The following is a 17891-nucleotide window of genomic DNA, read 5'->3' as shown; positions in this document are numbered from 1 at the left end:
AAATGAGGATCAAGACAGAAGGTATTTTCTCTTAAATCCTCTTTCTTCAGCAATGGCATCTTTGGTTTAGGGCATATGAAAAGATGTTTCTATAAACAGTCCTATTTTATATCTTAGATACTGTGTTAACAGAAGGCAAAACTGCAGGAAACTAATCTTTCCCCTTGCTCTTAACTCTTTATACTGCATACATGCTGTACAGTGGAGCTCAGGCTCATAGTATGGTTGTGAATGGGGGGTGGTGTTTGTTTTTTGTCATTCTGGCTACTTGGTCTATATTAAACTTTTTTTCATAATAGTAATTGAAATAGTATGACTGATGGAATTTTAGTACTGGATTTTCTTGGGTTTTTCCAAATGTTACATTCCTGTCAGTGTTTAAAAAGCATTTGAACAATGCACTTACTGAAGTTCTTGAAATTATGGTTAGCCCTGAAGTGGTTGGGCAACTGGACTCACTGATCTTTGTAGGTCCCTTCCAAATGAACTGTTTCCATTCAGCTGACTGATGACTGGGAAAATGTGTCCTAACACAGCAACTGCAGACTTTCACTTTTTTTTTTTAATCAGAGAGAGCAAGACTGCTAAAAGTTTGTCATTTCTACATTGTATGTGCTGTGGGGATTACTGCTTTCATTGCACAACTACAAAGTAATGGTCATTCTCTGCCTACAAACTGTTAACAGGAAAATACTGCAACGTTCCAGCTCTGGATTTGCTTTTTTATCCTTTTTTGGTTTACGCATGTGGTTTGAGTTATCATTTGTTTCATATTTTATCTCACTGTGTGGGGTTTCTTCAGTATTTTGGGGCCTTACTGTCATTTTCCTGTGTAGCAGATCTTTTTTCAGTGCTTTTTGGAGTGTTTTGTTTCTGCTCTGGTCAACCAATGGTACTTATCATCTTTGAATAAAAGAACACAATACACAAGTTTTAGCAGATAAACAAATCTACAAGAAGTGAAAAAAAAAAGTCAAGGTCACAAAGCTGAATCTGTGGAATTATGTAGCATTAAGAAGTTGAATGTCACTGTGGCCAATTGTTAAGACTGTGGGCACCAGGGTGTAATGCATGCCTCTGAGTTTTAGGCACCTGTACAGTAAATGTGGTGTAGAATTACCCAAAGCAGCTCAAGCAGTAGAAGAAAGATGCTTTAGTACTGGCTAGTCTAGTTACTTTTCAGTGTAAAATATCAGTTTTGTGCTCTTGACTGGCTCACACTGCTTGAGACTGGAGAAGGGCTCTTGCTTTCTGCTGTTGCATCCAACCAAGAATGTTTGTATTCAAACCAAGGCTCTCTGGGCTGAGAGGGTGAAGGTGCAGAAATAAGTCAGTAATTGAAAGATTCAGGTGCTTGTGGGGGTCAGAGGGACAGAGGGTCTCTTGGTTGTGGTTTCAGCCCTATTTCTGAGTTACATAATATCTGTTATAATGGCTGTTAAACACTTCTACTTATTTCTGCCAGACTGAATTTTTTATAGATAAAATGTTGATTAAAATGGAGAAAAACTGGAGTGCTTAACCTTTTCCCATTCCTCCTCACCTCAGCTTTGCTAGTATGCACCTGCAGGTCATTAGGTGCAATGAAGTAAATGCACTGTCCGGTAGAAGTCGATGTAGGCATTTCCTAAGCTAGAACATGTTTAGATAGACTGTAACATAAATTATCAAGAATAATATAGTTACTTGTTTTAAAATCCATTTCCCTGGGAGAATGTACAGCAGGTCTCTCTGTGTGCTCATGCTGCTTAGATATTGTTTGTTTGGATCACGAGGAAAGCAGCTTACGGCTTCTAAGAGCTAAGCTTTACCTTTTCTACAGGTCTGTGCTTTTGGTTTGCTGCCTTGATTAAGAAAAGCTTTGCTGGTTTAGCTTAGAAGGGTACCTAACCAGGCTTAGTACACAAGCTTCAGTAGTCATACAGGTAGTTGCTTCAGTTTAAGCCTAACAAGAATAACACATTCAAACAAGAAGCAGGAGGGGTCATGCAGTTTTCTATACTTTTGAAGTCCATTGATTTAAATTAGTGAAAGCATTTTTATTATGAGCATTGCATTGTCTGAGTCAAATGCTATCAATTGAAGAAGGAAAACTGACGGTATTAGTACCTCACCAGTAGCATGGGATGTCCTATAAGTAATGCAGTAGTGAAGGACTGGGAATTAAATTTCCAGAGAGGCTGCTGCAATTCTTCCAGCAACTTTTTCTGTAGTAGAGAATGGGAATAAAACTAAATTTGGTTTTGTCCAGAAGAATTTGAAGTGCGCTGCTTACATAGGAACACTATAGCTAGAGGCTGCAACACAGCAGCTTAACACACATTAACTGGAAGCTATTTGTAAGAGCTTCCTTCTCAAATTTAACTCCGAAGTAACCAGAAATCTGTAAGTTTTCATACATTTATTTACTAGAATTCCTATTACAGATCACTGCCTTCTAAAAACACTTTTGGAAGAGCAGTCGGCAGACTGTTCTCCTTAGAGCTGTACTCATTCACTACCTGTTTCAAAACAAGTCAGTGCCTGAACATTATTTGCTCTCTAGCATCCGAGCTTTCTGCTTTCTTGTATGTAAGTTACTGCGCATGGTAATGTTAGGATAAAACAACATAATGCAAAGTTGCAAGGCTCTGCATGCTAAGGGAGTGTGCACAACACTTGTTTGGCGAACACAGCCTCATAAGCTTCTCATATACTTTCCAAATGGGCACTTAATTTATAGCATTGGAGTCAGTCTGTAATTTCTAGTGCAGATCGTTCCAGCAGGGTTGTTGAGCTGTTTTTGTGCAGACACAAAAGAAAGCAGTGATATAAAACACGCATAATTCGTGTGGTGTCTCCTCTCACCCCAACATAGCAGAAGTTACAGTTTTTTCATGGAAGCATTCTGTGTTGTTCCAAACAGCCATGTTGCTGAGTCGATTGTCTCCTATTCTTAGCATAGAAACCATTAGCAACTAATATTGTAGTGCTTCTTTCTCATTTTTTTTTAATCAATCGGTCCAATGTTTAGCTTGCAGCCATCATTAAACTGCCAATTAGAAAGCACTATGTAAGGTAGGTGGCAACTGTTAAATTCAGAAAAGGTAATTGAAAAGGCACTCAGTACTGTTGTAAGTGGACCATGTAGTCACAAAGTAATTGGGAAATGTGCATGTGTAAGTGTATGTGGGAAGTGAGTACAGTGTGTATGCGCTGAGTCTTATCTGGTATAAAGTTGTACAATAGGTAGAGGATTTGGTGTTTGGGTTTTTTTGTAGCTTGTTTGCATTCCCATAATACATACCCCAAGATTTCCTTAGCGTGTGCAAAGGATGACAAGTGTCAGTACTTCATACAACTATATTTAATAAGTTATTACAGAAAAAAATAAAGTCCAAACTACAAAGTTTAAGCAGTTGTAAGCAATAGCAGCATTAAGCTCCATGTTTAGTCACAGTACTGCAGTTCCATACAAGCATTAGTCCAAGCCAGAAAGGAAGAAGCCTTGTTAGAATTACTAGCAAAACAATCTAAGAGAACATGTAATAAAAGATACAGTACATTTAAAATTAGTTGAAAAACAAGTACAGAGATCTTAGCTGTGAATGCGCTAAAAGTTATGTCCATTACTTTGACAGTAAAAGTACAAATATCTAATACTTTATACCCCAACAGAACTACATCCAGGAAAAAAATAATAATAAAAGGAATTAAACAAAATGACCTCTTATTAGCACCCTCAATTTTTACTTACTGCTAAACTTTTTCTCATTTATATTTGAGTGTACCAGAATTATGTGAGCAATGTGATTTCTGACCAGCTACCCATATGGGGTACAGACAGTAGTGTCACTAACATGAATATAAAATACTCCGTGGTATGACTGAACACTATAGCAGCAGAGATAAGAAGTTTGTTTAAAAAAGAAAAAGAGAGATAAAAGGAAAGGAAGGGAAAGAAAAAGGGTTTAGCTGACATCATACAAACTAGCGTAAAAGCAACTACATACAAGCCAGATTAAACGAAAGAGACATTTCTACATATCTGTGACTAATCTTTCACTCATACCTTGCAAGTAGAGATGTCACAATACTGAAATATTAACATGGGAGCTTTTCCCAGTTAAGCGCCATTCTTTTTTTTTCTTTTTTTTTTTTTTTTTTTTTTTAAAACTACTCTAACAGTGAAATCAGCAAAGTTATTTGCTAACTGCATATTTGCAATACAATTTGTTTTAGCCCATGCCTTGCTAGCAGGCTATAAAATACAAGCATGTAGGCAGAAGTATAAGCATAAACTTTGTACCACTTAGCAGGAATTATTTATTCCCTCTTCATTCCTTAATCTCCTTTGTTTTCAATTTGCGTACATTCCAACCAGTAGTACCTAATTTGAGTCTAAATTTTACTTCACTATTTGATCTAGTCTATACATTACTTACAGAACTGAACACACAGAGGATACACGATAGACCGACTCCGGACAGCTTCTTTCCACAAGTTATGGATGAGCCACTCTTACACTGGCATAAGTTAGTCTAAAAGGCCATCAATAACTCGTTGAAGTAGTTGTTTTGTCCAGAGAATGTCACTGTATGCCCTGTTTACGCAACACCAGTTTCAGTCTGGATTGGTTTAGGTGACAGAACAGTCACTGGCATCGGGAAGGGGTTTCTCCTGGCTGCATAGGAAAACAAAGGTGATGTAAATGGAGGTGAAGTGACGGGTGTTTTGATGTTGCATTTGGTATTGCCAATACGAAAGAAAAAAAAGGACGAAGACACAGGAGAGTCAGAGAAGAACAGAGAAAGACAAAGAAGCTGAACTAATGTTCAGACATGGTGGCAATATGGGTTACTGCATTGCTACCAGGAAATGGGCGTACGTTATTCTGCATTAACTAGGCAGCTACCAACACTGTGTGGTAACTTCATTAGAAAATGATGTGGGTACCTACGGTCTGCTCCATGCTGCCACTGACAAATGTATGCAAGAAGGAAGTTGTGCAGGAAAGGGTCATTTTAGTTCATAAATAAATAAATAACAGGGTGGCAAAAATACAATGAAGGATATATATTTTAGGAGATTCGGCCTAAGGCTATCGAAAGAGTTTTGAAAAGTTAATGACAAGAAAAGTAATGGAGCATTATGCTGAATGGGCAGGGTCAAAAACCCATCATTTCAATAGATTTAGTTAACTGTAACGGCAGTCGGATTGAATCAACACTGGTGGTGTATAAATCTAGACAGCGAACTGGTACTGTGACATCCCTATTATCTCCCTAAATCATTTTGATAAAGGAAAAGGCTTTTCAAAATATCACATTTTTTCTGCTTCATTCTGTCATTTTATTGCCCAATTCTTTGTTACAATTTTCCAATCGCTTTACATAACCAACCGTTTCATCATTGCCACACTATTGTAAACCACATCAGCAAGTTAATACATAAAGCTTTGCATTTCAAAAAACTAGACACTTTAGTAACAATATTACAAAGATTTTAGCTTCAAAAATAACTGAAAATGAAAAAAATAAACTTTTAAAGAATTAGCATCATAAAATTAATTTATTCCAAGTAAAAATACAAAATAATATTAATGACATTGACCAGATATGAAAGTCTCTCCCAGAAACAACTATATTAATGGTTGAGAAAGCACTCCTTAAAGAAAATACGAAATAAAAATGAAAAATATGTAAATATGTTTAATTTTTTTCTTAGCAAAAAATCTTTCTAAAAATAACAATGAAAATTTGTCTCAGTACAAAGGCTACATTACTATTGAAAAAATACCAGCATGAAGAAAAGGTACATATTTGACAGTAGAAAAATGATTTTAGTGAATCACAATGTCTAAAGTCTGCAATGAAAATAAATCTGCAATAAAGATTTATGCCTTTTTTCTTTTCATTTTTCTTTTTTTTTTTTTATACAAACAGTACAAACAGTATTGCACATAACAACAAATAGTCGAGGTTAGGTTAGCCTTCAAAAAATCAACTAGTTCAAGTCTCACATCAGAAAAGGCCACAATAGGACCTGTTGTACCCAGGGGCTTCTTAGTCAAGTTGCAGTTCAGAACTCCTTATTTTAAAAAATAACTTTTTTTTTTTGAAGGACCCTCTTTTAATAATAACATATTAACAACTCAGGGGCACATTCATTTACAAAACAAAAGGGAGCATGTTATAATTTAATAAACTAAAAAAAGTTCTCTTTAAAAAAATACAAACAGAAGAACTCTCACAATTCTGGTCAGTCGTGCATAATCACACTTGATTATAAATATACAAATTAAGGGAAAATATTTTTTTCCACCTTCTATTCACAACTTTCAGCACCAAATGGAGTTTGTTTACAGCTGTTTTTCACGATAATTTTGTTTTTTAGTTTTAACCCAACGTTACACTGTATTGTACATCTTCCAGCTTCTCTCTTTCTCTCACTCTTTCTCTCTTTCTCTCTCTCTCACACTCTCTGGGGGTATGTTTGTACATGAAAGAGGGGTATTTCTTCAAAAGGGTTTACTTCGTTCACATAATTAGGTAGATTTCTGTAGGTTAGCTATGATCTTTAATATTACAGTTATAAAGCTCTAACTTCTTCATTTTCAAAAAAACTCAAATAAGCATGAAAAAAATAAAGTTACCCATCTGTTAAATCATTTTTCTTGCAGAATTAAATTAATATATATTTTTCTGAATAAACTTACTTAGAAAATATCATTTTCTTTCCTATATTTCAAAATTGAGGTATTGCAAAAGATCATGTCAGTCAGAAAGCATGCCTTTTTCTTTAAAAAAAATCATCAGCCGACTGTTGAAAACTGTCTAGATACAAAAAGTAGTGCATAACAAAATGTCTTGTACAGATGAAAAAACAGAAAAGACACCTGGGCTGGGAAAAGCAATATCACAAAAATGCCCAGAAGTAACCTCAAAAGGGATAATTATAATTAGCATTTTAAACCAGTAAAAAACTATTTTTTCTTTTTTTTTCTTCAAAAACAGAAAAGTTCCTTTCAAAGCCAATACTCGCAACTAAACACTGGGAAAAACAGCTTACTAAATTAGACACAAACGAGGACATCACGACAAACAAAACCCAGAACATTTACATCTACTATGCGGTGTCATATCCAGTCAGATTGTCCCCAGAACTGCAAAAAACAAAGGAAAAAAAAAAGAAAAGAAATAGTGTACACATTCTCACAATCGTTAGTATACCAAGTGTGTTTATATTTATATGCTATCTGCAGCCCCATAGTTCATGCTAAAAAAATGTCCACTGTGTTAGCAGGTCTTAATTGTGTTCAAGCTTCACAGGATACATCCAGGGGTTAGAGAGATAACGCCACATCCACAGAGCAGACATCTCATGTTACTTTTATATGCAGACATTTCTTTAGCACCACTTCTTTTTCTAACTTTCTTAAATGTGCCTAGTTCATTAGGTTGACAGACTATCTAGTTGGTAGTGTATGTATGCTAGTATGAGCTCTTTGGTTTTCTGGACAAAGTCTGCAACTACGTAACTGGTGCAAGCGTTAGGAGAGAGATTGTAAGTAAGAGCTCATTTCTGTTTATGTACCTGTTATGAACTGTCAAGAGTGTGTTAATGTCGGATACAGAGGCTTTAACAGTTAAGTTTGATCACAGTACTAGACATAATCACCTTACTATATAAAATAAATTGCACGATATATAACAGAGCACCGCAAAGTACTTCATCTACCATCCACAAATTTGTTTTATGAATATCCTACAGCTAGTTTTTATATCTGTTGTAGTATAGGTCATTCTGTAATGGGCTGATCCTAATTTCAGAAGCATTACATTTACTGAGGCATGCCTTCCTCCAGTCAGTAATCAGTTTTTTTTTCTTTGTTACTCAATATTTTGTCACCTAAGTAGACTCGTAATTTGTGCATTGTGGGCAGGTTTTATATTAGACATATATAAAATTTATTGCATGCAGCAACCTGATTAAGTAAACATGCAGTCAAAAAATATTGACCTTCCTTGGAAGCTTTTCTGTATGCTATACTGATCTCCTTTCAGCAGCCATCACTATTTTAATCACATATTCATTTTTTAATTGATACCCTAGCCTGAATAGAGTATTCTGGTATTAGTAATACCATTTTAATAGCAGCAAAAGCTATTGCAGCATACATTTACATAACACTAAAAGACCTAACAAAAAAAAAAAAAAAAAAAAAAAAGAAAAAAAGAAAAAAAAGAAAGAAAAACCCTTAGCAAAACAAAAGAAAAAAAAAAGTCTGATCCAGCTTATGAGGTATCATCCTTACAAGTCAAAAATGGAGAGCAACTAAAGGCTTATTTTCTTTAAGGGTTATTACTACGCTAAATGACCCAAACTAACAATTGCTGAATATCTGATAAGTTTTTGCTACATCTGCCACCTACTTGTGAATATTACCTTTGGTAAGTCATCTGCTAGGGGCAAGTCTAAATTTCTGAAAATAAGTGCATGCTCCAGTTTAAAAATAAAAATAACTATAATTATAATAAAAAAATCTTCATCACATACACATCAACCCAGTGAAGGCTGATGAGAATGGCAGTCTACATAATGTCACTAGTGACAAGTCTTGTGTAGGAAATTAAGGTACCAAGCAGATGTTTGTGTGAATCAAAGTGCAAAATCAGTACAGTTACACTCTGCCGGTTTGTATCATACTGGACACTGAGTTCAGTAATGTGACTGTAAATAATAATAATAGTAATAAAAAGACCCATATCTTCATTAAAGTCGAGGACGAATGCACAAATTTCCAGAACACTAAGCCCTGAGGCAGCGCTCTCTTTTTCCCTCGATTTTATCTACTCCAGTACTTGTTGCTGGGGGAGGCCTGGGGTTCAGCTCCAGCGGAACGGCACGTGGCGGGGTCGGTCACCTCCCTCCTTTACCAGTGGTTTGTGGAACTCTCGCCCAGCACGAGAGTGTATGCTTGCCCAGCAGTATTCACAGTAATACTGCAAACAGGTAACATTGGCACAAAAGAACGGAGCAAATTTTCCACCACAGCGAGTGCCTTGGCATTCATCACACATCTGATCATCCAGCACATATGGCTTCACTTCCACCTGCATCAAGAGACAGAAAGAACTGTAAGTCGATTACGCAGTTTTGCTAAGTGTGAATAGAAGAACAATATCTTAGTTCTTTTGACTCTGTTGAAGGTTTCCAACTGATGCTGGATTAACCCAAAGGGCTCGGCAGTTAGATTTTCATACCAACCAGATTACTTGTCGGAAAATCTCAAGGATAGCTATTCAACATTTCTTAGAACAGTACTAAAATCAAAGTATGGCAAAAATAGTGCCACTGAGGAATTTGCAGCTAGGAAGCTTCCAGCTGTGTGAATACAGTTGTTACGAGGGCAGAGCAAGCGGCACGCATGAAGGAAACTGACTGATAAAATCTAACCTGTATTTCTAAACTTCAGAGTTGAGAGTCTGATGAGCTTCAGAGGTTTTTGGGTTTTTTTTTGGTGTTGGTTGCTTTTTGTGAACTGCAAAAATGCAGGACCAAGCTTACAGATGAAGAAATGATTCACATTAAACAAAATTAAATGCACTAGCATTAAATACTCTGCTTTATGCTTGCAAAAATCACTGTCTAACTTCTGCATTTAGCTCTAGACATGTGGTAAGATTTCAAAGTTGTTATAACTGTGGTCTTGCAATCAATTACAAATAGGCTGGAGTAGTGGACTGTTGTCCTAGTCTCAGTTGTAAACATCCAAGGGCAGGGATGTTGTTGTTGTCTTGTAAAGCACCTGTGCCAACCACAGCAGCATTCAGTGCGTGGCCAGGCACTGCCATAACGCTGCTACAGGAGCTGACAGCATGCGAGTTCTCTCCTGTTTCTGTTCCTCTGAATAATGGCAAATTTAAATGTTATTTAAATTTAAATAACATTTCAACTGACTGTTTATTTCTTCTGGAGAAGTCAGTAGTTTGTGCATGTGTAATTCTTATGTCTCTGTGATGCTATTTATAAAGTGTTTAAGTTCAGTTAGCTACATTTAAAAAAAGACTTAGAAAAAGATGAGATATGTGTACTTAGTAAATAATTTTGCTGTAACAAAGTGTTTTGCTGCATAGAAAATTTGATCACAGTAACTACTCTTAAATGGTTGCAATATTAGACACAGAATAAAACAGCAAGTTGAAAAACAAGAAATTTGCACAGAAATATTTATGGTGAATTTTACTTCAATTTGTCAACAAATGCTACTCATTTGAAGTAAAGCTTATATGGCAAGTAATATTTATGGCTTATGGTACTGATAGAACAGATTTTTTTGCTTGTTCTTTTTTAATTACACTGTGCTGCTGATATGACTCTGAAGATATCTGCATATCAGATACCGTGCCATTGTCTCAAATGAAATTGGAAGAAAGAAAGCAGGACCAATGTCCAGCATATCTCTAGATCTCCACCTACTCACATTTCCTAGTGAAATAGTTTTAAGAATGGGTACTGTACAATTCAGAGATTTCAGTCTATTGGGGATAAAAATTTGAGGACAGAATTAAATGAATTCATGCTTCTTTAAACTCAAGGATAAACCTACATTAAAAACAGATAAAAGATAATGAAGTAAGCTTAAATTCTCCATCAACCATCTGGGATGAGTATTAGTTGTTGAAAACAACTACCAACTAGCATCATTTGTGGATGTGTCTTAAAGCTCAGGAAGAAAACAGGTTTTCAAGCACAAGTGATACATAACCCTCAAAAGATTTAATCCTCCTAAATTCATTTTGTTAGACTCCCAGTAGAAACTGTATGAATTCAGTGCACAAAATAGACTAAGGAACATCATCTTAGATAAAATCACAACACGCACCAGCATCACAAAACTAGTTTGAAGAGATGCAACTATGACCTCATCTAAGCTGACAAGAACAAAAAATTAGTCCAGATTTTTAAAGAGAAACTAAAACCAGTTTGGACTGTGCTCTGTAGGTGTGTTTTTAACTACATACAGCATATAGTGGACATGCTCAGTACCCATCAAGCTGACTCTTAATAAACAATTCATAATAGATTAGGTAGAAAAACAGCCATCCCTCTTGTTATACATACCAGCATGGTATGTATACATACATACATATATATGCAGTTATACATACTGCATGGTACGTGTTCTTTTGAATAATTTTAAATGCTAAGTCCTCAAAAGCTTGGGTGCTATTTGTACATGTAATCAAGAGGTGAAAATAGAAAGTCTGAAGATATGACTTGGAAATTAAGTAATTTTTTCATTTAATGTCTTCAACTCAGAATTTAGTAAAGACATTCATTTCATCCTCTACTTGGAAAACCCTTAGAGCCCATAGACTAAGAAAAAAATAAAAGGCAGCAAACACCTCATTTTTTTCCCCTCCCATTTACTCATCAAGCATTTTTTTGGCATCTCTTTTTGGTTAAATAATACCCAATATTTTGAGGCCATCATTGTCTACTATTTTCTACAATAATACCTGCATTTGGGGAATTTTAAGGCTAGACCTTCATTGTGGAGAGAAAAGGTTGCCTAACTGCAGAATCACCATAAGTGATACAAGTAGCCAGAAGCCGCATGGACAGCTAGAAATAAAATCTCTTGATGCATAACAAGCAAACATCTAAACCCAAAAGAAGGTGGGTTCATTCTACAGTGCTTGATCTTTAGAATTCAAAACAAAAAAGCTGAGACTAAACTGAGTTTGCCATCAACTATTTTCTGATTTCAGTGTTAAAAATCTCAAGTAACAATTTTAAAGTCTACTTTTTCCACTATAGAATAAATAATTAAAAATTATCCACCAAAGAACAGAAGTTACTGTTTTCTAACACAGCATTAGTATAAGGATGTTTTTAATCTCTGTACAGTTTTCTTAGTAACAATCATTTCGTACCACTTTACTTACCCGTTTATCAATGTCATTGTGTTGGAGCTGGACAAAGCGAGCACTGATAGCAGCAATGTAGCTCTGCTGATTAGAGAAAGCCACTCTGCCAGCACCTTTTGGGTATTTCAACTCTGGGTCTGTATCAATGCCAGCATAGCAGACACCTCCGTATAAACGGTCCATAATCATTGCCAATTCAACTGCAAGAAGGCAATTTAAAAATACGGATTCAACATAAATAACAGTTTTGTTTGGTTTGCTGGGTTAAAAAGTAGTGGTATTTGCCTTAGTACGACTGTGTCCAAAGTCTAAAATTGCAAACCTATACGTTGGTTTTAATCAGCTTGAAACAACTCTATAAATTACAGTAAAACATAAAGACTAGAAATGAAACTTGCAGTGGTTGAACTGTAGAAAGAATGCACCTTGTGAGAGCAGGGATCAGATCAACTTTTACTGGAATTTATCACACAGCAAATTGAAACTGTGATGTTTGAGATTAAGCACTCAGGGTTTATCCCAGCACCAGCAAGGCTTGCTAACAGTAGTTTAAATATAAGGTCACTCAAATATACTCCTTTATTTAGAATCTGCTCTTTTAGCCTACATGTTAGGAATTTGAAAAGACATTAAGAAAGTATTTCATGTACGAAACAAAATTTGGTGAAACACCAGAAGTTATATTTAACATGTGCCAACATTTAGGGTGAATTTTAATTAGTTATATTTCTAGAATATTAACTTGATTTTGAGTCTTTTAAAATGGTTTGCTGTTTTTCCTGACACAAACAACTCAAAAGAAAGTTATAAACATTCACTCAGAAGACAGTGCGAGTGAATGGCTAAGGAAACATACAGAAAGAAGGGGAAGATAAAGAGTTGAAGGAAATGGAGCAGAGGCATGTAAAGTGTGCGAAGACGTACAGTTGCTGAGACATTTTCTCTCTATAAGCTGATAGTAAAACAAATTTGATGGATGAAGGACAAACACTCAAAGCAAGGCATTGGGACCTGCCAAGTCAATGATTTTTTTTTTAATTCCAACATGTGAAAACCCTTTGGTAGCAAGCTAAAATTCAGCAATCTGAGATGAAGGGAAAAGATTATTATATTTAAACTATTGAAATTCTCACAAAAGTTGTTAACTACATATAGAATAGAGCTAATTATTAAACTGAATATGTTTAATTATTTAAACGTGCGTTTGTGTAAACATGTGTCACATTATGGAAAGACCAAATGCTAATTTGTCCATTTGCAACAAGCAAACAAACGTCCAAGCCATTTCATCAAACTAGATCAAATTCATACTCCAAACAGTAAGGGGAAACTACCTCCAGGACATACAGACTAAAATATTCTTTTGCTTCCCTGCGATTTGTAACCATTATTTAGGTAATGATCTCAGAAAGTAACAGACTGGAATAAACAAGAGCTTTTAAAAGCATTTTAAATAATTTCAGCAAGTTACTCTTGCCAATAGACAAGGAATATATATGATTCCAGGAGGAAGAAACCACACAGTGTTCAGACATCTTACATAAAATGTCTGAATGAGACCTTGAAAGTTGCAGACAAGAGCTGGAAACTCACTGCCTGCTTTGGAACATAACTACCTGTTTTTAAATGTAATGCATAAACAATCTATGAAAGGCCAAATGACATACAGTTCTGTGCAGTGCTATAATTAGAAGTAAGGTGATGTTTAATTGTTATCAGTTACATAATTATCCTCTCTTACAATTATACCTTATTTTAGGATGGTGAGGAAAATGGAAGCTGGCAAGAAACCTGGGCTAGGAGAAAGAAATCTTTCTGAGAGCAATGACTGAGGATCTTGCATAGAGCTTCTCAGAATTATGGATAAGACTGGGCTTGGAAGAAAGAGAAAGCAAGGAGTTACAGTTGCGGGGGGCTAGGAGTGGGTCTGAAAGTAGCCTTCAGCACAGAGTGGGGCTACAAGAGAACTGGACAGGGAGAAATCTCTCTTCTGAACACAAGCTGAGGCCTTATCCATAGCTCCACAGGAAAGTCAGAGTTAGGGGTCAGAAAGAGGGAGAAATTAAAGAGTTGGAAAGGAGCTTGGAGAAGTTTGTATTCTAGTCAAAGGGCAGGGAAATTCGCCCGCATCTCAGCAAGCAAATCAGGGTTAGGATTGAGATGGTGGATATATACAGAAAATCAGCCAGTTTCTGTATGTGATGCAAATTTGAAGAAAATTGTTTCTATTTATTATCCAAATCAGTAACCTATTTAGAAGATAAAAATTCAGGTTTTGTATTTCATAGACAAAAAGAAATTAACTGACTTAGAAAGTGAGCTGTGATCTTGAGAAAATACAGGATATGTTTTCTGTATTCTATTCTATTTCTTTTACACATACTGTACATCTTTTCTACTTTTAATGTGTTCTGCTTAATCTGAAAACTCTATTACATACCCAGCATTTTCCTTTTACTCACCAGCTCGGAGGGGCCGTGGAACTCCTCCAACAAAAATAGTCTTTCTTGGGTCCAAAGGCTGAGACCCATCCATCACAAAGTCACTGTCACTTAGGTTCCAAGGGCGAATTTGCACCTGTACAGGGAATTAGAGTTTATAGTTAGTAGAGGACTTGACAACTTAAAATAAAGAAAAAGTTACTAAATCATGCTCTAATCAACAATACAATTTAGTAAAAGCAGTGAATCAGTGGTGTGTGCACCAAAATGCCAAGCACGTAGCTTCTCTAAGTGTTTGACAGGAGGAGGACAATTAATTTTTCACCTCTAGAGGCCAGGCTTGAGTTAAAATTTTCATCATAGCAAACTCCTACCTCATTAGTTCCCTGCCCCCAGCTGCCATTTATAACAAGCAATCTGTGAAAGGACTTCCAGAACATTTTATCACCTGTGCATAATTACCGATGGAGTTTGGACTCCACATTCAAGAAACCACACATTTTTAAGCACTGATGAATGGAAAGAGATAAATTTCTGTGCTTGAAATACAAGAAGAGTTTATTTTGACAGTGCAGTTGCTCACTTCTGTTAAGCAGCTGAGAAGAAATTTTCAAACTATGTAGAGAGAAACTGCTCTCAAGTCATTTGGACATAAAGCTGCTCATATCCGCTTGTCGCTGTTAGTACCTGCACACACTGACTGTGCTGTAATATTAGATCGTTCATTTATCTGTGTAAGCTTTTCAATAGCATTTTAAGAAGTCAACATATTTTTATCTAATTGAATTTATTTGTAGTTTCCATTTAATCTGTATGTATCCATAGCCATGAAAAAGAGTAGCTTTGAAGAGTATTAGAGATGTTAGCAATAGAAACAAGGTACTGTATGTTCTACCATAGCTTTCTGCTTTACTTGTGTTTACCCTTCAGTTTATATATGGCAAATTGGACGTACCTAAGTTATAAATGTCTTGGTAATTGCATTCAGGACAAACAATAATTAAAAATAATGGATTACAGTGGGATATTTGAAATTACCTGGTATTTAATGGAGGGAAAGAAGAGGAGATAGTTAAATTTTTCATTTCATTGCATAAAGCTTTCTTTCAAATAATGTGGAGTGAAAATGCTGAATCTAATTGTTTTATAACTAACATTGTAAAAGGGTGCATACTCCTGTGAGACACCAGAAGTACCAAATATAAAAGTTAATTGAATGTGGCATTTATCAGAAAGAAGCAAATGTTAAAACTGCGTTACGCTGATACAGAAAGTCAATTCAATGCAACACCAAGGGCAGCAGCAGGAAATGGACAAGTCAATTAACAGTAAGTAGTTATTTATTTATTTAGCTGAAAAGAGTAACAGCAAATGGGTTAATGGCCAGCAGAGGTGTCATGGCATAAGCTACTTACTGGTTTATCCTTGATGGTGGGACTTGATACACACAGGTAAAGTTTCCCATCTTCTTCCAGACAGGCATCTATCAGAGCTTGTACAGAGCTTTCTTCCTGGAACAGCAGGAAGGCATAACCTTGGAAAGGATAAAAGTGGAAGAAAAAAAGAACAGGTTAATTTATAAAACACTTTTTTTCTTTTTTTTTAATAATAAAGAAAGCAACCCACCAAAAGAATAAAATATAAAAATTACAGGTAACTCAATGTTCTTAGTTTATTTTCATGAATTTAAATTCACCTAATATATCATACACTCATGCAGTATTGATTTCAGAATGGAAAAAAAGAACACTTTCAGGATATGACAATGTCTATTTCTTTATTTAATGATTTGAGAGAGAATATAGGCTGGTAACTAAGGGGTTCTTATCCTTAATCCAGCCAGTGGATACATGCTGGTGTAAGTTCTTATGATCTCACAGTGGGAGTATGGAATTTCTGGTTATTATATACAAAGAATGAATATTAGAAAAAAGAAAAACCATAAACAGATAAATAGCCAGTTTAGGACAGAGATGTTAACACCATAAAAATATAAATTATGGTTATACTACATGTTTGATTTGTAAGTACAAATTATTTCTAAGCAAAATCACCTGGAACAAATTTCTACATTTTTTCGTAAGCATTTTAAAACTCTGAAGTTATGAAACTCTGAGAACATTCAAAAACACAGTCATTCCAAAGGAAGGTTATCACCCAAGGAGAGATCACTGCTTTACCTTACAAACCACAAACATGCTGTTAATAAGACACTGTGACACTCTAAAGTCAAAAGTTAACTTCAGCAGAGTACATCAGGAAATGAGACAAACTTCACAAAGTACAAAGTAAATCTTTAAATAGCTGCTCATTTAAGCTCTGCTAGGGTTTAAGTGTTTCTATGTGTACATACTTCATCTGAAAAGAAAAAAAAGAAGAAAAAAAATGCTTACCTGAAAGCAACAAGCCAGAGTGAAAAAGAATGACATTTGTTGCATTTTATGATGAGTCAAAAGACTTGCTGTTATTTATATTTGAATACAACAGTTCAAAAGGAAGAAGGAAGTCCAACAAAAATTACTCCCAAGTGATTCCAAATTTTAGGACTTAAAATTAGACAGTGAAACTAAGTGTACGTGGCATTCCGTGCTCTTGTGAATGCAGCTATCAATAAAGCTTTCTTCAGTTTTAAAGATCTGATCCAAGCAATCATGTTGTGCCACATCAGAAGCGAACCAACACAGCACACGCTGCAGCAGCAGAGCCATTTAAAGATCGGCCGCCAGGCTGAACACAGCTGCCACACTGAAAAGGGCTTTCTATCATGCATGCTCTTTTGCTCCATAATCAGCACAAATTGTTTTTGTCACTGAATGTGAACATGTTGGCTTTGACCTTTCTAATTTGGCAGCTGCATGTCTTACAGGCTACCTCTTTTCAAAAAGTCTGCAGCAATTAGAAGCAGCTGGAGTTTAAGGAAGGACTCCAAGACTTTATCTGCCTAAGACTCAACTAAGCAACCACCCAATGGTACTCACTGTTTACATTATGAAAACTTCTGGTATAGCTTTACACAGCCTGTTTGCTATAAAAATAGTTGTAACTTACCCTACCTTTGCAGTTTTGAGTGAACATTATTTGGTATTGTCTGTTTAAATAGATATTGCACAACTCTGATTTATTAGAAAAATGAATAGGACACTGCCAAAGGATTTTCCTCTGTAGAGTATTATCTGCCAAATCACCTCTTTCCCTGTCACCTCCAGTTCCGTGTGACTTCCGTATGACTGGTTGTTTTCAAAGGCATAAAAAAAAGCATTAGCACCAGAACTGCGTCTATTTCAGACTTTCATAATCTTAAACCAGCAACATTTCCGAAGTTTCTTTAGCGTGAAGTCAAAATCAAAATTGGCAAATATGTTTTTTTGCTTAATCACTCAGCAAAAACATGGAAAACTGCTTGAAATGCTTCTTTCTCCTATGGAACTTTTCCAAGGTTTTTTGGGTCATAGTAAAAAGTTACACCAGTAGTAGATGGAACTGACAGGCATTTTTTTGGAGATACTGAATTGCATGATCATAAAAATCTCAAGCT

The 17891-nt window shown here is 35.7% G+C and overlaps 1 protein-coding gene across 9 annotated transcripts in view; it reads right to left on the bottom strand.

The window, feature by feature from the left end:
* Positions 1 to 3328: 3328 nt before the first annotated feature.
* Positions 3329 to 17891, bottom strand: part of CPEB3 (cytoplasmic polyadenylation element binding protein 3) — an 88473-nt gene continuing 73910 nt past the window's right edge. For all 9 annotated transcript variants that reach the window (XM_048945289.1, XM_048945288.1, XM_048945290.1 and 6 more), the window contains 4 exons: positions 15772 to 15890; positions 14378 to 14492; positions 11934 to 12115; positions 3329 to 9095 (listed from right to left, as the gene is read on the bottom strand). In XM_048945289.1, the coding sequence (XP_048801246.1) occupies positions 8868 to 9095; positions 11934 to 12115; positions 14378 to 14492; positions 15772 to 15890 (644 nt within the window). In that variant the 3' untranslated portion in view covers positions 3329 to 8867. The remainder of the gene's footprint in view (positions 9096 to 11933; positions 12116 to 14377; positions 14493 to 15771; positions 15891 to 17891) is intronic.

Source organism: Lagopus muta, chromosome 5, assembly GCF_023343835.1.
Source record: "Lagopus muta isolate bLagMut1 chromosome 5, bLagMut1 primary, whole genome shotgun sequence".
Taxonomy (NCBI): domain Eukaryota; kingdom Metazoa; phylum Chordata; class Aves; order Galliformes; family Phasianidae; genus Lagopus; species Lagopus muta.
This window is presented reverse-complemented; position numbering and strand designations above follow the sequence as displayed.